An 18,802-nucleotide genomic window follows, 5' to 3' on the forward strand; every position below is an offset into this window, starting at 1 on the left:
TGGGAGCAATAGTCCATGTGGGAATTGGTGCTAATGGAGTCTGCAGAGAGGAAACACCTCTCACGTGCCACAGAAACAAGTGTGATATGGGGTCTTTTCACAGTGGCCTCTTACTCTTCAAAAACACCAGTTATAAGTGGACTTAGAATTTTGAAAAGAAACGAGCAAAAAATACCCAGATCTGAACATGTAAAAGCATTTGATACATTGCAATATATTTTGTATGTATGCAGACTGTATCTCTAGCCAAATTCTGTGGCTTGTCTTGCTCTTGGAATTGGACAAAATTCACACAATTTCAGGGAGATGTGCATTAATAATTATCAGGCAATAAAGATGAAGCTCTCAGGGTTTTTTCTCCATATAACTAACCTATTTCACTTCTCAGATGTATTTCTAAGCCTGACATTTTGGGCTAAATGTCTGCAGAGTACAGGAAGGGAATAGGTCCTGCAGTGGCTGCCCTGCTGTCTTGCTGGTTGGTGAGCAGTGTCAGGGTGACAGGCAGCTCGTGAGCACTCCCACAAAGTCTCCTGGTCCTGTCCTTTAGCCACCAGCAGCATGTGGGAATGCTGGAGGCACTAAGCTCTCTTTTAAGTACCTGATGTGCTTTGAAAGTTCCTGCAGTGAATCTCTCTGATTCAAAAAACGTTAGTTTTTTCTGTGAGTTTTGTGGTCTTCTGCTAGGAGGAAGATCATGTAAATTAATGATTCTCAGAAAAGTGGTGAATCATTTAAGTGATCTATAGAAATCCTGAATTTATTCAGATCGATGGAAATTTGATATTCCAGCAATATTCCTGGATGCTGTGACTTTTAGCTTCTGCAGGCAAACCAGAGTTTCATATCTTTTCCTGAAACTGGTTAATTGCCTCTCTTCCTCCTAAATTTCCTGGTAGTAACATTTGCCAGGCACCAAGTTTCTTGGAACATGCTTAAAAATGTTGGAGTTCAGTTTTGTGGCACCTCTCTAATCAGTAGCCAGGGGACTTTTATGCAGTTAGAACCAGACAGTAAAGAATAAATATAGAGTCAGATCATATCTGATTACTTCAGCAAACATAATGAGAAAATACTGAAAAAATTGCATAATTTCAGGCTTCATTGCTGGTGAATAGTATTATAGGTAATAGAGTAAATAGCTAAACTTGTGATGGAAGTAGATTGATCTATTTTGACAGTGATACATACTTAAAGGATTGCACAAATTAAATATTTATTTTTTCACCTTTTGGAATATGTAAATGGCAGCACAAGTAGCATTTTCTTAGAAGAAAATGGAATAAATAAATAAATAAATATAACCTAGCTGATATAAACACTGCTCTGATACAAATAATAAGCATCGGGCCCCATTGTGATGCACAGACATAGAGGAATAGACAAATTTTGCCTGGTGTGGGTTTATAATCTGAGAAATGCTAAGGAGCTGTAGAGAAATTAGACCTTTTTTTCAAATATCCCTTCTTACTGACAAAGTTGGACGGCTGGCACTTTTGAAAATTTTCTTATCTAGTTAAATGCTTAACTCCCATTACAGTAAGAGCTGAATTTCTAAATCACCTATGAAGAGGAGCTAAACCTGTATCTGTAGGTCTAGCTAAGTCAGGCCTTCCAGATATTGTAGGCCAATATTTCACTGAACATCTAGATAAAAATGAGTGGAACAAACCTAAAGTATCAAAAAAAAAAAAAAAAAAAAAGCAAGCCAATTTTTCATCTGAAGTCACTTGTACACTGCCTTTCATGTGCTTAAGCTACACCTTAAAAAGAAGGCACAGTCTCCTAATTTATTTAGAAGTTTTTGCACAATTGTTTTAGCGAAAGTGGCTGGACAGGTGTGAACAAAGGTTTGTGTCAGATCCCCTGAATTCCAGACCTTCATCCTAAACACAAACCCTTTATATTATTGAGAATCCCAATGCATTTTACACAGACACTGAAGTTGTGGTGTTAGACACTCCAGTTAGGCATCAAAGACAAACAGCAGCTAGCATACAAGAGCTGCTTCCAAAGAGAATAAAGCTCTTTTGAAGGCAATAGAAACTGTCAAAGTTAAATTAAAAATTAAAAATCCATTCTGGTGGCTGCTGACACACTAGGCTGCCTGACAGCCACAGAGCCAGAAGTTTCAAAAAGCTCTCAAATGCAACTGTAAGTTGCCTGTGCTCTCTGTGCTTCCCCCTCTAACCCAATCCACTTTTATCCTACAGTGAAATATCATCACAGTGCCTGTGAACTGATCATCTTGGTCATAAGGAAAAAAACCCATTTTTATTTTAAATTATCTTGAGTGATCAAGTATTCAGCTAGCTTATGCTTTAGTATGCGATGTATTGATGTAAAAATGATAGACTTTCTTGGAATTTTAATGATTTATTATTTATGATAATGTACTGCTGCATGCCAGTCTCTCAAAATGAAGATTTATATGACCTTCAACATGAAAAAACACTGCCTACAGTCACAAGAAGTGTTTCAATAAATTATTACCTGTGTTAAATTTAGGTCTTAGAATCGGCACGTAGGGTAAAATGGGGTAATTAGTGTTGTTTGGGTTCACAGAGTCATAGAATCATAGAGTATCCTGAGCTGGAAAGGACCCACAGGGATGATGGAAATCCATCCTGGCCCTGCACAGGACAGCCCTTACAATTCCCTAAATCCCACCCTGGCCCTCAGAGCTTTGTCCAAGTGCTCCTTGAGCTCTGTCAGGCTGCTGCTGTGACCATTGCCCTGGGAGCCTGTTCCAGTGCCAAACACCCTCGGGGGGAAATTTTTTTCCCTACTATCCAGCCAAACCCTCCCCTGATCCAGCTCCAGCCATTCCCGTGGGTCCTGTCCCTGTCACAGGGAGCAGAGACTGGAGCTGCCCCTCTGGAGGGTTGAAGACCACACTGAGGTCTCCCCCGAGTCTCCTCCAGGCTGAGCAGACCAAGGGTCCTCAGCAGTTTCTCATACAGCCTCCCCTGCAGACCCTTCCCCATCCTCCAGGCCTCCTTTGGACACTCCCTATTACTTTGATGTCTTTTTTATATTGTGGTGCCCAAAAACACACACAGGACTGGAGGTGAGGCTGTACCAGCACAGAGCAGAGCAGGGCAATCATCTCCTTTTTATTCTGAAAGCACCGAAGCACCCTAGCAAAATATTGAGGATATTAAGAAGCACAATGGATAATACCTGTCTTTCCCTGTGTCCTCCACATTTATACCCCACTGTGTGGTAACTGACATTTCTGAGTGTCTTTATTGGGATTCTTTCCTGTTTTACTGACCTCCCCTGTCAAGAAGAAACAGTAGAGTAATAAAGGACAATACTTTTGTTGTCATGAGCAATTTACCATCATATACCTTACAGAACCCTGAAAGTCAGATGTTTATTGCTTGCTGCTGCTTGTGTTACTCTTCAGCTTGTCTGAATAAGAGATCATGACAAAAATCTATCTATAATTAAGCAAAGCCTTCAAGGTATACATTGCTTGAATTTAAAAGGATGCAAAGCCTCTATCACTGTCATGCACTCAGTCAAAAGCTGTTTGGGATCAGCTCTGAATTGTAAAGTGGCTTTTAAAATCAAGAGCAGGAGTTTGAAGTTTATGTTGAAGTAATGTGAGGTTATTTGCCCAGGATGCCATCATAATTCATGTTACAAAGGGTAGGATCAAGCTGTATTAAAGCAATTGACTACTGTTTTCCTACAGGCTAAATCCAACATTTTACAATTATTTTATTACTTTTTTCATACAGCTTCACATGAAATTTGGGAGAAATGAGCTGCAATGGGACTGATTAATCTTACTTGTAGAGCAATAATTCTGGTACATTATTCTGTGCAAGCTTTAATATTTCCTTGACCTATGTGGACTGGAAAGACCCCGTGTTGACAGGTGAAGATGTTCCTGGTGTGCTTGCATGGTGCTCCTCACTGCAGCACCCAGAATTTTAATCAGCCAGGTGATGGAGACACGATGTGCTGCTGGTTCTGAGGGGAGGTAAATGTCTGCCCAGGCATTAGTCAGAGCCTCTGCCCTCGAGTGGGTACGTTCCATTCATGCAGGAAGCAGCACAGTCTCCTGGGACCTGGTTTCCAGACAAAGGGAGTTCAGACAGAAATCGGAGCTTCTGGTTGCATTTTGAACTCTGCCTGCCCCCGGTGTTCTCTCCCCTTGAATAAGCAGCAGGAGCTGCATCTCAAGCATCTGGCTGAACAGTGCCTGCTGTCGCCTTTGACTCGTGTGGCTTTAAACAGGACATTGCTAGAAGACCTGAAAAAATAAACCAGACTCCATGAAACCATCAGATTTCACTGTCCCTGTGGTACAAACTCCTGGAAACTTGTTAATTCATCATGTAACAAAGCAATTCTCTTGCTGACTGGAAAAAAAAAAAAAAGCTAAAATTATTTTCAATTACATGTTCTTTATTCTATATTTTTATTTGTTATTATTTAAAACGTTATGTATTTCATAATACAGTGAATAATTAGTGTAGGAGCTACTTACTCTATGGTAAAATGTCTTTCATCTCTATATACAAACTTTCTAAAAATCTGAAGTTCTACTCAAAGATTTGGGAGTCCTAAGAGCAGCCTCTGCTGATGCATAAGGAAATTGTTTCTCAGTTTTTCCAGCGGAGGTAAGAGTTTTTATTGCATATCCACGAGAAGTTTTTAAGAACTGTTGGGTGTTTGCATGTCACTTGGAAAATATAAAAGCCTTCACGGATTATAAATTTAAAGTAACTCAATAAGAGAATCAGCATTAAAAACATTGGATACCATAAACAATAGGGCTGAAACCGCAATGGGATTATGGTCCGACAATAGAATTATGGAATTACTCTAATGAGTAACATGTCCCAGTCTCTTTTCCCCCACAGTCAGTGTGAACCTGCTGCACGGCTTGCACCGTTCCCGTTTTTCTGACGGCATCATCTCCTAGCCCAGAGAGCCGCTCCGGGCCGGCCGTAGCAGCAGTGTGGAGCGGAAGGGACAATCCCTGTGCCCCGCACTGCTCGGCTCACCTCGAGGTGCTGGGTCCGCTTCTGACCCGCTCCATAGCGGAAAGACACTGACAAGCCGGAGCGGGGTCGGCAGAGACCACCGAGCTGGGTGGAGGGGGCCGCTGCGGGGACAAGGGACAAGGGGTGTCAGCGGACACACGGGAGCGTCGGGCTGGGCACGGGGAGACGGAGCGGCCCCGCCGCGGGTGCGGGTGCGGGTCCCGGTCCGGGAGCACTCCCGGTCCCGCGCCCGCTCGGCCCGGGCCCGGTGACGTCAGCACAGCTCGCAGCCAACCAGCGCTCGCGGCGCGACTCGGCCCCCGCCTCCCGCGCCCTCGCTGCCCATAAAAGCCGCGGCCGGCGGCGGGCGCGAGAGCGGCGTGAGGGGAGCGGGACGGGACGGAGCGGACGGGACGGGGCGGCGGGACCCGCTCCTGGCACCGCGGCTCGGCCCCGGCCGCTCCGCCGAGCGGGCGCTCCGCTCGCCAGCCGGGATGCTGCTCGTGGCCGCCGGGATCCTGCTCGCCGTAGCTGCGGGCGGGCGGGGGTCGCCGGCAGGCGAGCAGGAGAGCCCGCCGGGTAGCCGCTTCGTGTGCACCTCGCTGCCGCTGGACGCCGCCGGCGCGGGCTGCCCGCTGCCCCCCGTGCCCATGCAGGGCGGCGCGCTGCCCCCCGAGGAGGAGCTCAAAGCCACGGTGCTGCAGCTGCGGGAGACCGTCCTGCAGCAGAAGGAGACCATCGGCAGCCAGCGGGAGGCCATCCGGGAGCTCACCGGGAAGCTGAGCCGCTGCGAGGGCGCCGACGGCAAGTCCGCCGCGGGGGCGTGGAAGAACGAGGTGGGCAAGGGCAAGGACACGATGGGCGACCTGCCGCGGGACCCGGCGCAGGTCATCGACCAGCTGAGCCGCACCATGCAGACCCTGAAGGACCGGCTGGAGAGCCTGGAGGTAGGGCCGGGCAGCGGGGCCGCCTCACGTCTGGCGGGCACTCCGGGCACGAGGGGTGCCCGAAGCCGTGCGGAGATGGATCCGAACCGGCCCAGCCCGCGGGAGAGCGGCTGCGTTCGGCTTGTCGCGCTCTCTTGGTTGTTTATCTCCTCTCTTTAGTGGTAAATACCTAAGGGGCTGCTCTTGAACGTGTTCTCCCACTGCGTGGGGGGAGATTATGGTTTCCCTGCTTGTCACCAGCTTAGTTTCTGTGTTAATAATGTGTAAATCTCCCTTTCTGGGGATGTGACTTCATGTGGTTTTTCGAGGTACGGAGCTGACGTCTTGGGCAGTAAGACCTCGGCATATGGTGCTGAACAGAGCAGTGGTGATGAGGAGATTGTGCTGGGCAGATGGTGCAGATAAGATGATGCACTCAGGGCTGACACAGAATGAAAAGAACCCGATTCTGTGTGCCTCTGAACAGAAATCGGTGGGCTTGGACCAAATCCCCTAAGTGATTTCCATGAGCCTTTGGACAGTGCCCATGGTTTGAGTGCTGCTCATGCAATGCTTCATAGAGAGGATTCCCACAGGATTTGTGCTGGTGTTTTGCTTTTCACACCCTGAAAGCCTCACATGTGTGTGCTGCTGTCCTGCAGTCAGTGCTGATGTGAGCTTGGCGAGTAACTTCCAAAAGGCTGTTCCGGGAGTGCTGCTTTGCAAGTGCAGTTTTGAATGAGCTGATAGTATTCATTCCCTCCTGTTATTACTATTGCTGTCTTTCTGAAGCATTCTTTTTAGTGCTGTAGAAGAGAAACTCCTCTAGAACAACATGGTAGGTGGAAAAGTTGTTTTTTTAGCATCCTTAAAGATACCAGTGTTATTTGAGAGTGTGAGGTGCCTCTTTGTTCAGTTTCAATAAGAATACTTTCACTGGTTAATAGTTAGATAGCTCTAAAGAGTGTCTGACTTTGGTAAATCTGCTTTCAAAGTAGCTTAATTTTTAATCTAAAATGAAGTGATAGTTTTTCTGTTTACTTACATTGGCCATGTCACTGACAGTAAGTAAAGCAGAAATCGTGCCACATGTATGCATATAATAGAAGTACATCAGACCTGCTCATTACATTGATTTTATTTAACTTAAATGTATAAAATCTCCTTCATATAAAGTGCTGGAAGCCTCTAACAAAAGTGCCCTTTAGTTTTGGGACCTGTTTAGCTACAGAGCTGATAAAAGCACCGACTGTGACAAATGCTAAAAATCAATCCCTCTTCTATACTTGCTGGAGAGCTCCACGATCTTACTTTCCTGCTTAGAGCCGGGAGCACATCTTCATTTCCCAGTTTGTGTTTCAGGAGTGACAGTGTCTCCCCTTGTTTTGCCCTGAAGCACCAGCTCCGAGCCAACGTGTCGTACGCAGCCCTGCCCGCTGAGCTGCGGGAGCTGCTGCAGCGCCGCCTCGGGGACCTGGAGCGCCAGCTCCTCAGCAAGGTGGCCGAGCTGGAGGATGAGAAATCCCTGCTCCACAACGAGACCTCAGCCCACCGGCAGAAGACAGAGACGGCCTTGAATGCGCTGCTAGAAAGAGTGTCTGAGTTAGAGAAAGGTAACTGCTCGGAATCTAAACACTCCCCAGTCCTGGTTAATTTTGTTTACTCCTTCCTTACACAGCAATAGACTAAATGTGGGCCTTGAGGGAAAGACATTGAGGTACTGGACTAAATAGTAGGTGACAGTGCAAATACTTGGATTCTCCCTTTTCTTTTATCTCAGGCTTCTTGCTTGACAGGCAGTTGCCTGGCTTTGGCTTCCTGTCTCTTAATTTGGCATGTGTGGGTGGCTAGGATGAAACTCTTAGTGTTTGTGGGATGGGAAGGAGGCAAGTGGAGATAGGGATAAGTATGGCATGGGTGTAAATAGCTGCATAATGTCAAGCATACATCTGAGTAGAGCTGCCTTTATTTGGACTGAGAGTCATATGGGCTAAATTTAATTGGCACAACTACCTTTGATGTAATGAATGGAATTTTATACCAGCTTTGTTTCCTGCTGCTTTGGAAGTATTGATGGTGCCCTTTCCTTTTGTTACTGGTTATGACTTTGGGTAACTGCAGCTGCTTGAATTATGCTGTATTCTAAGCTTGGAGCCTTCAGAGTTTACAGTAGATTACACATGGTCCACTGGGGGATACTCTTGTAATCCTAGTCATTCATTCTGATTCTTGGCTTCATTATTACTGAGATCTCTCTGCTTGAGTAGAATCTCTTTATTTGAATTATGAATGTCTGTGAGCACAGAGCTCTTTCTGTATTGACTGTGTGTATGTACAGAGTGGACTCTCTAGGGCTGGAGTTGCAGTGAATATCACTGCCCAGTCCTTAAGTGATTTTCCAAGGTGAAGAACTCTCTGCTTAAAAGCAGCTCAATGGACAAGGCTTCCAAATGGTGCAAACATGCCTATCTCATGAATTTAGAAATGCAGCCTAATGGACTTGTGTGTAATGCTATATCTATTCTTTCTTCCAAAAAGAGTGAAGGAGGGGAGAATAGAAGGAGGAAGATAGTTTTCTACAGGCTCTGCCTTTTAGTATTTCCTGAGAGCCAAGATAGAGCCTAACTTGCAACTGAAGTTATGGAGAATTAGTGGCCTGTTAATGTCTTATGAGTCAAGTATAGATAGTCCTTGTCTCTGAAAGATGTGACTCATATCAGAAGGAGAGAGTGGTGGGAGAACAAGAATGTGTAATTCAGTTAGGCTAAAAATAACCTGTTCCCACCTTTATTTTTTGTGTGGGGAGTGAGGGCTGTCTTAAGTCTCTGGGGAAGTGAAGAATTTGGGACAGGAACCAAGATACAGCCTTTCTTTTACTTGTGCAATTTGCTCTCTATTACTGTACAGCTTAGCTGTCCTGGTTCCTCTGCCAAATCAAAGTGATGGTAATAATGATGAAAGAACTTTATTTTTTTTTTTGTATTTTAAATACAGACAATATTTGATCTGGTCTCATTTGAAAATAGTATTTCTGTTGTACTTTTATTTAAAATGCAGTATTGTTTAGCATTTCTTCCCTACAATTAACTAAAGTGTCTTAAACTCTTCATTGTCCTGAGGCTAAATAGAAGAAAAAAAAACTTTGAGGTGACACTGTAAGCCTTGGATTTTATCTGTAGCTGTTTTATCTGACAGCTGTTTTAGTTACCAATGGGGCAGAAGAGTTTAAAATTGTACACCTGTTGTGGTTCCCAAGGTTTTCTGTTAATTCCTGCAGTGGTTGTCTCCACTGGCAGCAGAAGAGGATGCAGGAGAAAAAGCAGGAGCTATAATCCTGCAGTTAGTAGTGCCTGGACTTCAGTGTGATTCCTAGCTTTGCTGGAGGAACAAAGAGATCATTTACTACATCTCAACTTATTTTCTCCATCTCTGAAAGGGATTAACAGCATTTCTTGCCCATCTAGCCCAAAAATAATTGCTCTTTTAATGGGGTATGTTTCTGTTTTTTCTATGTGAGATTGGTTGTAGCAGCCTAATGGAACTTGTTCAGTGTTAACCCTAAGACCCTGGTGTTTATTTGCTTACCATTTAGAACATTTCAGGTCTCTAAGGTTCCTCTAGACAGATTCAAGCCAAAGAGAAGCTTTTTCTTCTCCCACCCCCTCATTCTGTGAAAAATGCAGCCAAAACACTTCAGTTGCTTCTGAGAAGGGGAAATGAGAGAATGCCAATGATTTAAAAAATACATATGAGAATTGTGACAAACTTTTGTGACAGCAGCTTTTCATTTGGACTGGAGGGTGAAGTTTGGCAAGGGGATTGAATGTGTTTCAGGAATGTGAGCAAAGGAAGTGAGGGAGACTCAGAAGAACAGGCTGCTAAAAAGCTGAGGGTGACATTACTACAGAATTGTGGGGTTCAGTTTGTGGCACAATGTGGGATTTATTTCTTGATAACTCTACAGTATTACTTATGAGCATCTAAATCAACTATATGGTGCAGAGTATTGCAATTTCAGGAAGTTTTGGTCTTAAAGGTTCTCAATGTTGTAAGTATGTCTAGAATATCTCACTGGTTTTTACCACTTTTTAGAAAAAGCTAAATGATCATTTCTGCTTTTATATTAAATAAAATGTCTAACCTTTCCATAGTTCATAGCTTGATATTACATTTTTAATTCAGATCACTTTGAACTTTCCAGATCCTGTCCTGTTCAGCTGATGGGACAGAAATCAGTTCTACCAAATGAAGCTGCTTTCTGGACTTTACATGTCAGTGTAGGCTTATTGCAGATTTGCTGCTCAAAATGTGTCAGCCTGAGATCTTAACACAGAGATACTGCTTGTGTAGCAAGAATAGGGAAAGAAATCCTGGTTGTAAAGCACGGTGATGCTTTAATAATGAGCATAGCAGAGAATCCATTTTACTGACAGTAAATGTCTTAAACCAGTTTGAATTGTTTGAAATAGGGAGGAGCCATGAACTAGGCAATGAAAGAGATTGTCTACCATCTAGTCTTCTGCTCTAAAAGAGCAGAAATAAACAAAATAATTATCACAATGTGGATCAAATCTATTTGCATTTTTGTGTGCAGCATAATCAACATTCAGTAATGCTACTTCAATATACTTTTTTTTCTGTACCTCTCTAAAGTGATTAAAGCCCAAGATTATCAATATCAATTGTGTCTTAGCCTGAATTATCAATACATGTTTTGCTCCATGTTAAGGGGTTTTTTATCTCCATGTGATTCCAGGTAACAGTGCATTTAAGTCACCTGATGAGTTCAAAGTCTCCCTTCCTCTTCGCACCAATTACCTGTATGGGAAGATCAAGAAGACTCTGCCAGAGCTCTATGCTTTCACTGTGTGCTTGTGGCTGAGGTCAAGTGCTTCTCCTGGGATTGGCACTCCGTTCTCATATGCTGTTCCTGGGCAAGCCAATGAAATTGTCCTCATAGAGTGGGGGAATAATCCAATTGAGCTGCTAATTAATGATAAGGTGAGATTTGATGAGCTCTTTGTTGTCAGTGTAACCAGAACAGGGCCTGACCCCTTGGTGCCTTTGCACTGACTCCTTCCTTCCCTCTGAGAAGCCTTTGGGGTGGTGCTGTCTGCTTCTCTGCTGTCCACTTGCTGATTGCAAGTCCATAAAAGCTCTTGAAACAGAAGTTAAATTGTACAGATGTTTGTGTTTTGAGACCAAGCAACTTGACATTGCATGTGCACACACTTATGTTGTCTGTAGTTACAAACAGGTCTTGGCTTCTTGGGTTTTTTTTTGTTTTATGAAACACAATTAAAATTTGAAGCCACAGCATTGCAAGACCTGTGAGATCTAAGCTTGTATTTCTGTCTAATTATAGAAGTTACAGATGTTAAATGAATTTTGCAGAAGAACAAGAGCAAAAGGTTCTACACATAATGGTCTGGTTTTGTTATGCTTAGTGACTGAACATCAGTTTAAAGACAATTTTCAGACTTTAGGTACAGCTACTTCATACCATTGATGGTTTCTGACAAGCTTGAAGAAAACACTGAAACTTGTCATTAAACCAGTATCCTTTCTCCCCACCTTCAGTTAGGTTTCCTGGTAACTCGCTGCTCTCTGAGGGATCAGGTGTTTGCTACACAACTCAGGTAGTTTATCTTGTGGCTGATTATGGACTTTCAACAGTCCTATCATCCTCCCAGATCAATAACCAATTATTTTTAATGGTTTGTGGAAGAGAAGCAAACTTGGGTCTGCTTATCTCTAGCAATAGCTTTTTTTTTCTCTTCAGTATCATGTCTGTAATATCAATATTCTGTGAGGCTTTTATTTCTTCCACATCACAGCTGCTCCATAGCCCACTGCACTTTTTTCTTGATGTTGACCTGAGAAGGTTTTCAGATCAAACTCCTAAAGGAGCAGAATTCCTCCTTATTGTGAGGTGTAGGGAACAGTTCCCACAAGTTCTCTTGGTAGCAGACAGATCCATTTGTCACAGTTGTTACTGCAAATGGAGCTGGCAAACCCCACATTTTAAGAGGAACTTAATGTGAGCACTGGATGGAATCTCTCTCAGCAGTGAGATTTAAACAACAGATGCTACAGATTAATGTGCAGGATGGGGGTTGGCCTCTTCTCCCAAGTAACAGGCAACAGAAAAGGAGGAAATGGATACAAGTTGTGCCAAGGGAAGTTTTAATTGGATATGAGGAGAAATTTCTTCACCGAGAGGGTTGCACAGCACAGAGCAGGCTGCACAGGGCAGAGGTGGAACCACCATCCCTGCAGGTGTTTATAAGAGGTGTAGGTGTGGCCTTGGCAGTGCTGGGGTAATGATTGCACTTGGTGGTCTTGGAGGGGTGTTCCAGCCTAAATCAGTTTGTTTCTGTGGAATCCTACAAAGTAGGATGTGGACTGACTCTTGCCCCTATAAAGTTCTTGCTTTTGAGGACTGATAAATACTATTCCTCTTTACATGTTGGGCTTGAATGGCTAGATTTGGATTGCCATATGAATTATTCTGGTTTTTTTAGGTTGCTCAGCTCCCTCTCTTCATCAGTGATGGAAAATGGCATCATATCTGCATAACATGGACAACCAGAGATGGAATGTGGGAAGCTTTTCAGGATGGAGAGAAGCTTGGCACTGGAGAGAATCTTGCTCCTTGGCATCCAATTAAGCCTGGAGGTGTCTTGATCCTGGGTCAGGAGCAGGTGAGTGAATGACAGGGTGTTCCAGGGTTTAAACAAAATCAAAACTCCCCAAACAAACAAGAGCTGTGAGAATTTCTCTGTTAAACTTGGTCTTGTTGTATACACAGTATCAGACTGAAACAAGACAACAAATAATGAAATCACACATTGGTACATTTGTTTCACTTATTAAATATTCAGAATATTCATGTTTGGGTTAAAAATAAGTCCTTTTAGAATATTGAAAAAAGCTTGCCTTTCTAGTTAACATCTCATAAGTCATGAATTGTGTGGCTCCTGGCTTCACATTATTTCTCTACTTACATTACACATTTACTAAAAAAAACAAATATTGTAACAAGTAGCAGGAAATAGCCTTTTTCAGGATTCCCAGGTTCACAGCTGGAGGAATGAAAAATTAGTTTTGTGTTGATATTGATTTTAGTAGATACTTATGCATGACATAAATGACAGAATGACAAGTTCAATATCTTAATACACTCTGCAGAGCAGATGCTCCAGCTCACTGCTGAGTGTCTGGCAGGTTTCCTTTATCTCTGCCTGCACTGTGCTGGGTTCTGTCCTGTGCTATCAGTTCCAAGTCAGTGGAATGACTGGATTCACTCAAAAATGAGTGATTTCTGTCCTTGGGTAGTGAGTGGAGCAAGCAAACACTTCCAGGCTTATGCAGTGCAGTTTGAATCACTCATTTACAACCAGACAAAGCCTGGCTATTTAGATCCAAGGATCACATCTCACAGTCCCTGCAGACAGCTGGGCAAGGGCTGCAGTTATGGTTTAATCTATAGCCATAAAGCTTTCAGGGTAACCTTACACATCTCTGCAGTTCTTGCTGGAGTTGTCCTGTGCTAAGCTTGCACAGTGGCTCTTAAATGAGCCTCAAAGTTTAAAGCTGCCTTCCTGCTCTGCTGCTTGAGGGCAAGGTTGGTTTTGTACAGCCTTTTTGTGGTGTTCTGCAGTCACCACTGTTTGCCCTCAGCTGCTTTGACACGGTTCAGGTTGGAGCTTGTCACTGAATGCCTTGTTCAATGTAGAAACTCAAATTTGTTCACCTCTGTGACCAAAATCTGCACCCCTCTCTAGCAGTGGGGCTGGGTAGGGAGGGACTTCAAGTTTGAGAAGGTTATTTTGGTGTTTTCTTCATCTAATCCTAACTCTCATGTGCCCAAAGGACACAGTAGGAGGAAGATTTGATGCAACTCAAGCCTTTGTTGGAGAGATGAGCCAGTTCAATATATGGGACAGGGTCTTGAGAGCTGAAGACATCATGAATATTGCCAACTGCTCTATCAACATGCCTGGCAACATCATCCCCTGGGTGGATAACAACGTGGATGTGTTTGGAGGTGCTACTAAATGGCCTGTGGAGACCTGTGAGGAGCGTCTGCTTGACTTGTAGCTGTGATCACTTCCCATCCAAGTGCCCCCTTTAGTAGGACAATCTTCTGTGCAATCTAAAGCACTTCTTTTTCCCCTTGCCCTTCCCCAGTCTTAACTCCTTGAAAGAATAAAAAAAAAAATAGAGTAAACTGCCTCAATGCAAAGATAGCTGCTAGTTTGGGGCATTGAGCCTGGCTATGAAAGGAGCTAGAGCAGCCCTTGCTTTCTTGTGGCCTGATCCAAAAATGTGCTTTGGCCTGCAGAACCCTTTTGGTTGGGCCTGAGCTTAGACCATCAGCTCTTCTGCAGGGAGGGAGAGCAGTGTGCACACTTCACTCTCATGTTCCTGAGAATGTGCAGTGCTGACAGCACCAGGAATAACAGACTAAATGTGAACCCTTCCTTCCAGTCTATTGTCTTCTCTTCAAAACAAAGCCATTCTTTTTTAGCCCTTTTTAAAAAAGAAATCACTTAATCCTTACACTGCAGTGGTTATGGTGCAGCTATGGGTAGAGCAGAACAGCCACTGTCTGAGTGCAAGGCTTTTGCTTCTTAATTTGCAATTAGAAATCCTTATTTTATGATAAAGAGGTGATGCATTGGAGACACATTGTACCAGTTCAATTTGAAGAAAGGGCTGTTTCATCAGCACAGCTCCATTGAAGCAGAGGTGCTTCAGGTGAGGTTCTGTCCCAAAGCCTGTCCTTTGCTAGCCAGGATCCCAGCATAGGTGGGTGGATGAAAGATTGTGCTTGTATTTTCTGTAGGCTGAATGTACTGAATTCCTAGTGACCTGGCTTGTACACTTTTCTCTATTGTTTCCTTGCTTCAGTCAATGTCTTTATTTTTTTAAATATACAAGCTGTGATTAAGTGAATTTCCATTTTGTTTTGCTTTGAAAGGCCTTTTTATGAGCAAGTGCCAAAGTTCAGTTTCTGCTTGCTGAGAATTGGTATATATTTTTCCAGCATAAAAGTCTTCTGCACTGGTTTATATGTTATTATAATGGTCCTATGTAATATGAAAATGTGCTGCTTTTTCAATTCTTGTTGACTGTCTCTTCTGTAAGCACTGGGCTGACTACTATATTTTTTTATCATTTTCTCTCAATATTTTGCAAACAATGTTGCTGTTTCCTTGGCGTTGGTGTGACTTCTTGGTTTGTGGCTCGCAGATAGCAAATGCACTGTACTGGGAAAGAGTTAATACTTTTGTTATTTAAAAGAAAAAGGATTTAAAGGGGGGGAGGGGGAATTTATAAAGCTAAATATCATATTTTATTTTTCATATGTTTGAATTGTAAGAATAATATGGTGACAGTCCCATTTGTAGGGTAAAGTTACATATTTCCATGAATATGTAGTATGCTGTTCTTAAAAGAAAATTCTTATAATGAACTTTTAATTAAAATGCACTGTAAAATGAGTCTCTTAATTCTTTTATAGTTACACAAGACACTGAATATTCTCTTTCATAGCTTCTGTGAGTTCACCTGCCATCTCTCTAGACTGGTAGAAGGAGAGTCTTGTAAGAAGTTTTCTGTATTCCCTAAATGCCTCAACTGTTCTTGTTGTGATTGGCTTTAAACTACACACACACTGCACCCTCAGCCTACAACAGTGCTTTCCCTGCCCCAAGGAAAAAACAAACCACAAAACTCACTTCATGTCACAAGAATCTGTGTGGCGAGGTGAGGAAAGGTGCAAAATTCTCATCTCCCATGGGCTGGTGCCCAGAAGAGGCATCAGCCCTCCAGTCAATCCACCTTTGTTTGTCAGCTTTTTTCAGAAGAGGCTGGAGGAGCTGAGCTCTGGAGTTACACACATTTCACTCTGTTCTTAAAAGGTGCAACAGTGAAACTGTCTTGGACACAGCTGAATGTCCTGAGCCCATGGGGGTGGTGGGGTCTCCTGTTCTGAACAGCAGCACCAGTGTTTGGGTTCAGAGCTTGGTTGAGGGAGGTCTGTACACATCTTTTGGCCATGTTCCTTTTTATTCAGTTATTTAAACACACAGCCTTTGGCCACGTGCACCTGAGTAAGAAGCCCCAGCTCTGTGCGAGGGTGTTAGTGGGGGGAGCTGTACTTCACTGGGTTGGTTTGGTTTTTACTCATTAAATAGTTCACATGGCAGGGATTTTGGAGGAAGGTTTTGGTTCAGGTTTTTTAAGACACTGACTCTTCAGGAAAAGCCAAAGGTCCATATTTCATTGAAAAGGGTTTCTTTCATTTTTTTTAATACCTATACATGTATATACACATATGCATATTATTCTTTCTCTTGCACAATAGTGCCTTTTCATTAAGAAGAAAAAATGTGTGATTTTTGTACCTTTATCTGTTATTCTGCTGTTCCACATCCTGGGAGTCACATGTTTTATATGAATATATAAGCAGATGGCAAAACAGGAGTAAATATTACCACATTCCAGCATCTATATTGTTTATGGAGTGTGGAGCTGACAGCACAACCTTCAGTTCCCAAACTGCTCTGAATGCACAGAAGTAATAACTTATGGAAAGCTGAGTGGCAGCACTTGGAAAGTACAGTAGTGCAGATTTCTAGAAAATATGTTTTTATTTAAAAGCAGGCAGAGCTGAGACTCCTAAAAGCAATATCAGTGATCCCAGCAAGCCAAGGTGCTGGGAGCTGTGACTGGCCAGGTCTGCAGCTGCCTGCTTGGCTGGGAATGCTCTCCAGTCTCTGTGCTGCACCATCCTCTCTGTGCCTCCTTGGTGCTTGGCTGTTGGCTGGCAGCAAGCTGAACATTTGGTGTGTTTAAATCCAGTTATATTTCTTCACAGGCAAGTTGTTTGCCTATGTGCCTGGCCACCAGAAAACGTATCTGTGTTTTGAGTTTGCTTGGAGGCTCCAGCTGCACACTTGCTGTCTGCAGGTGAGGGCAGGAGGATCACCTCTCCCTCTGGGGTCCTCTGCATGCATGGGAGAACAACTCCTGGATCCAGGCAGCTTTTGGCTGAGTTGTACTTGCTCCCTGAAATGCTGGTTTAGGTCTCAGAAATGCAGGGAAGACCAGCAAAGCTCTACCCCCATTTCACACACATTTCCCCAGTGAGTGAATACCTGGGACTGCCAGGGAGAAGCTGATTCTGTTTTGCTTCAGAGACCTGATTTCCCTCAGGCCTTTCCCAAAGGTGAGAAGCAGGTCACTAGTGAAGCTGCTGTGTTGTATTAGGTGCTTAAAGCTGGCACTTTCTCAGTCAGGGTAATGGTTGTTCTGAAAACATGCTGCTGTAACTATAGGTTAGATTTATTTCTTCTTTGCTAATGGCACCTGACTCTATGTGTAGGGATTCTTAATCCAGCTGATTTTAGTTACCCAGGCTGGGAGGGAAGATCAGCCTTCTTCTATTGCATCATCCTGAATCCTGCTGGGAGTGCAGGAGCCTAAAAAGAGACACTGGTCTGGCTGAGCCTTCTGCCACAGGGGATGATCCCTCGATGCTGCTCAGAAACCTGAGGCAAGACACAGCAAGAGCCCTGCCAGTGGAGAGAGTCAGACACTGCCAAACCCCTTCAGAAATGAAAGGTCTCTCCTGGCAGCCAAGGGAATTGGGGTGGGGGTTGAAGGTGATATGGGATTTTTCCAGAAATCTTTTGCCAAAAGGTCTCTGGATCTTTTTTACCCCTTCACAAAGAGAAAGTTGGACCTTGAGAATGTTCATGGTTAGCTGTAAGGCTTAAATAATACATGAGTTTTTCAGAGCTAAAAATCTTCTCGAAAGAATTGAATTAATTGCCCCCCTGGCTATAGCTGTTTCTAAAAGGCTGCGCTTAGAAAAGTATAAATTTGCACAAGGAGTTCGAGGGGCCATTTCTTCCTCCACAGGAGGGCTGGGCTGATGTTTTGGCAAAGCCTCAAATACAGAAGCTCCCTGATGGCTTGATGCCAGTGGCAGAAATTGCTTTGTGTCTGAAGGATGCTTTGGTGTTTCACCTGCCCTGGCTCCCAGCCTGTGTGCCCAGGCAGTTCAGCTCCTGGGGGCTCCTGCCATGGGAGGATGCTGAGCCTTTGTGGTTCCCTCCTTCCCTCGCTGCCACTCAGCCTGTCCTGAGGCTCAGGGGCAGAGCTGGGCTGGCTGCAGCCTCTGTGGCACTGGGTGTGCTTCCCTTCTGTGCTAAAAGGAGTTTGCAAGAGGCTTGTCCTGGTTTTTGTGTCACCAAGCTGTTCCCAGCAGCAGCTCTGGAGTGCTTTTTAAGAATAAGTACTGAGAAAAGTAACTATGGCTATTTCTTAGGAGGATTTTCATGGTTTTTAAGGTAATAGGTGCTCTTACATTTTGTCTTTCAAAACACTTAAACTAGCTTGTGAGTAACTTTAAATCCTTGTGTTACTGTACAGAGTTCATCGCCCAGGCTTATCTCCACTACTGGAGATTGCTCTGCTGACCTCTCCAGATGAAAGGAAACCTCTCTAAAGGGCAACCTCATTTATTAAAAACAGGATTTTAAAACTTCTGGGTAACAGCACTATCTAAGCAGGGGATTTATAATTTTCCTTTTGTTTAAATTTTTTATTTTACTTGGTGTTGGCTGTGGACTTGCAGTGGGAATCCTGATGTGCTGTGGTGCTGCTTCTGCTGTGCCAGGCAGCAATTGGTTCTCCTCCCATTTCAGGGGGCACAGAGCAGGCAGCTGCCTCCTCCCTGGAGCAGAGCTGGGAAGAGATTGTCCTGTACAGCTTTATTGTTCCTCTGCAGCCACAAAAGGGTCCGGGAGAGGGGATCTGCTCTGACTTTTAATTTTATGTGAGATCTCCCTGCAGGAG

At 43.9% G+C, this 18,802-nt stretch overlaps 1 protein-coding gene and 1 long non-coding RNA gene across 2 annotated transcripts; one reads left to right on the plus strand and one right to left on the minus strand.

Moving 5' to 3' along the window:
* Positions 1-3,606: 3,606 nt before the first annotated feature.
* On the minus strand, positions 3,607-5,169 carry LOC135281373 (uncharacterized). The gene is made up of 2 exons (XR_010348032.1): positions 5,025-5,169; positions 3,607-4,267 (listed from the first exon to the last, which is right to left on the minus strand). It is a non-coding gene; the product is annotated as an uncharacterized LOC135281373 (long non-coding RNA).
* Positions 5,170-5,369: 200 nt separating this feature from the next.
* Positions 5,370-14,435, plus strand: NPTX2 (neuronal pentraxin 2). Its single transcript, XM_064390057.1, has 5 exons — positions 5,370-5,950; positions 7,326-7,542; positions 10,686-10,930; positions 12,454-12,633; positions 13,805-14,435. Exons 1-5 carry the CDS (start codon positions 5,498-5,500, stop codon positions 14,030-14,032), a joined length of 1,323 nt encoding a protein of 440 aa, XP_064246127.1. The 5' UTR covers positions 5,370-5,497; the 3' UTR covers positions 14,033-14,435.
* Positions 14,436-18,802: the final 4,367 nt, after the last annotated feature.

Source organism: Passer domesticus, chromosome 15 (assembly GCF_036417665.1).
Source record: "Passer domesticus isolate bPasDom1 chromosome 15, bPasDom1.hap1, whole genome shotgun sequence".
In the NCBI taxonomy this organism is placed as follows: domain Eukaryota; kingdom Metazoa; phylum Chordata; class Aves; order Passeriformes; family Passeridae; genus Passer; species Passer domesticus.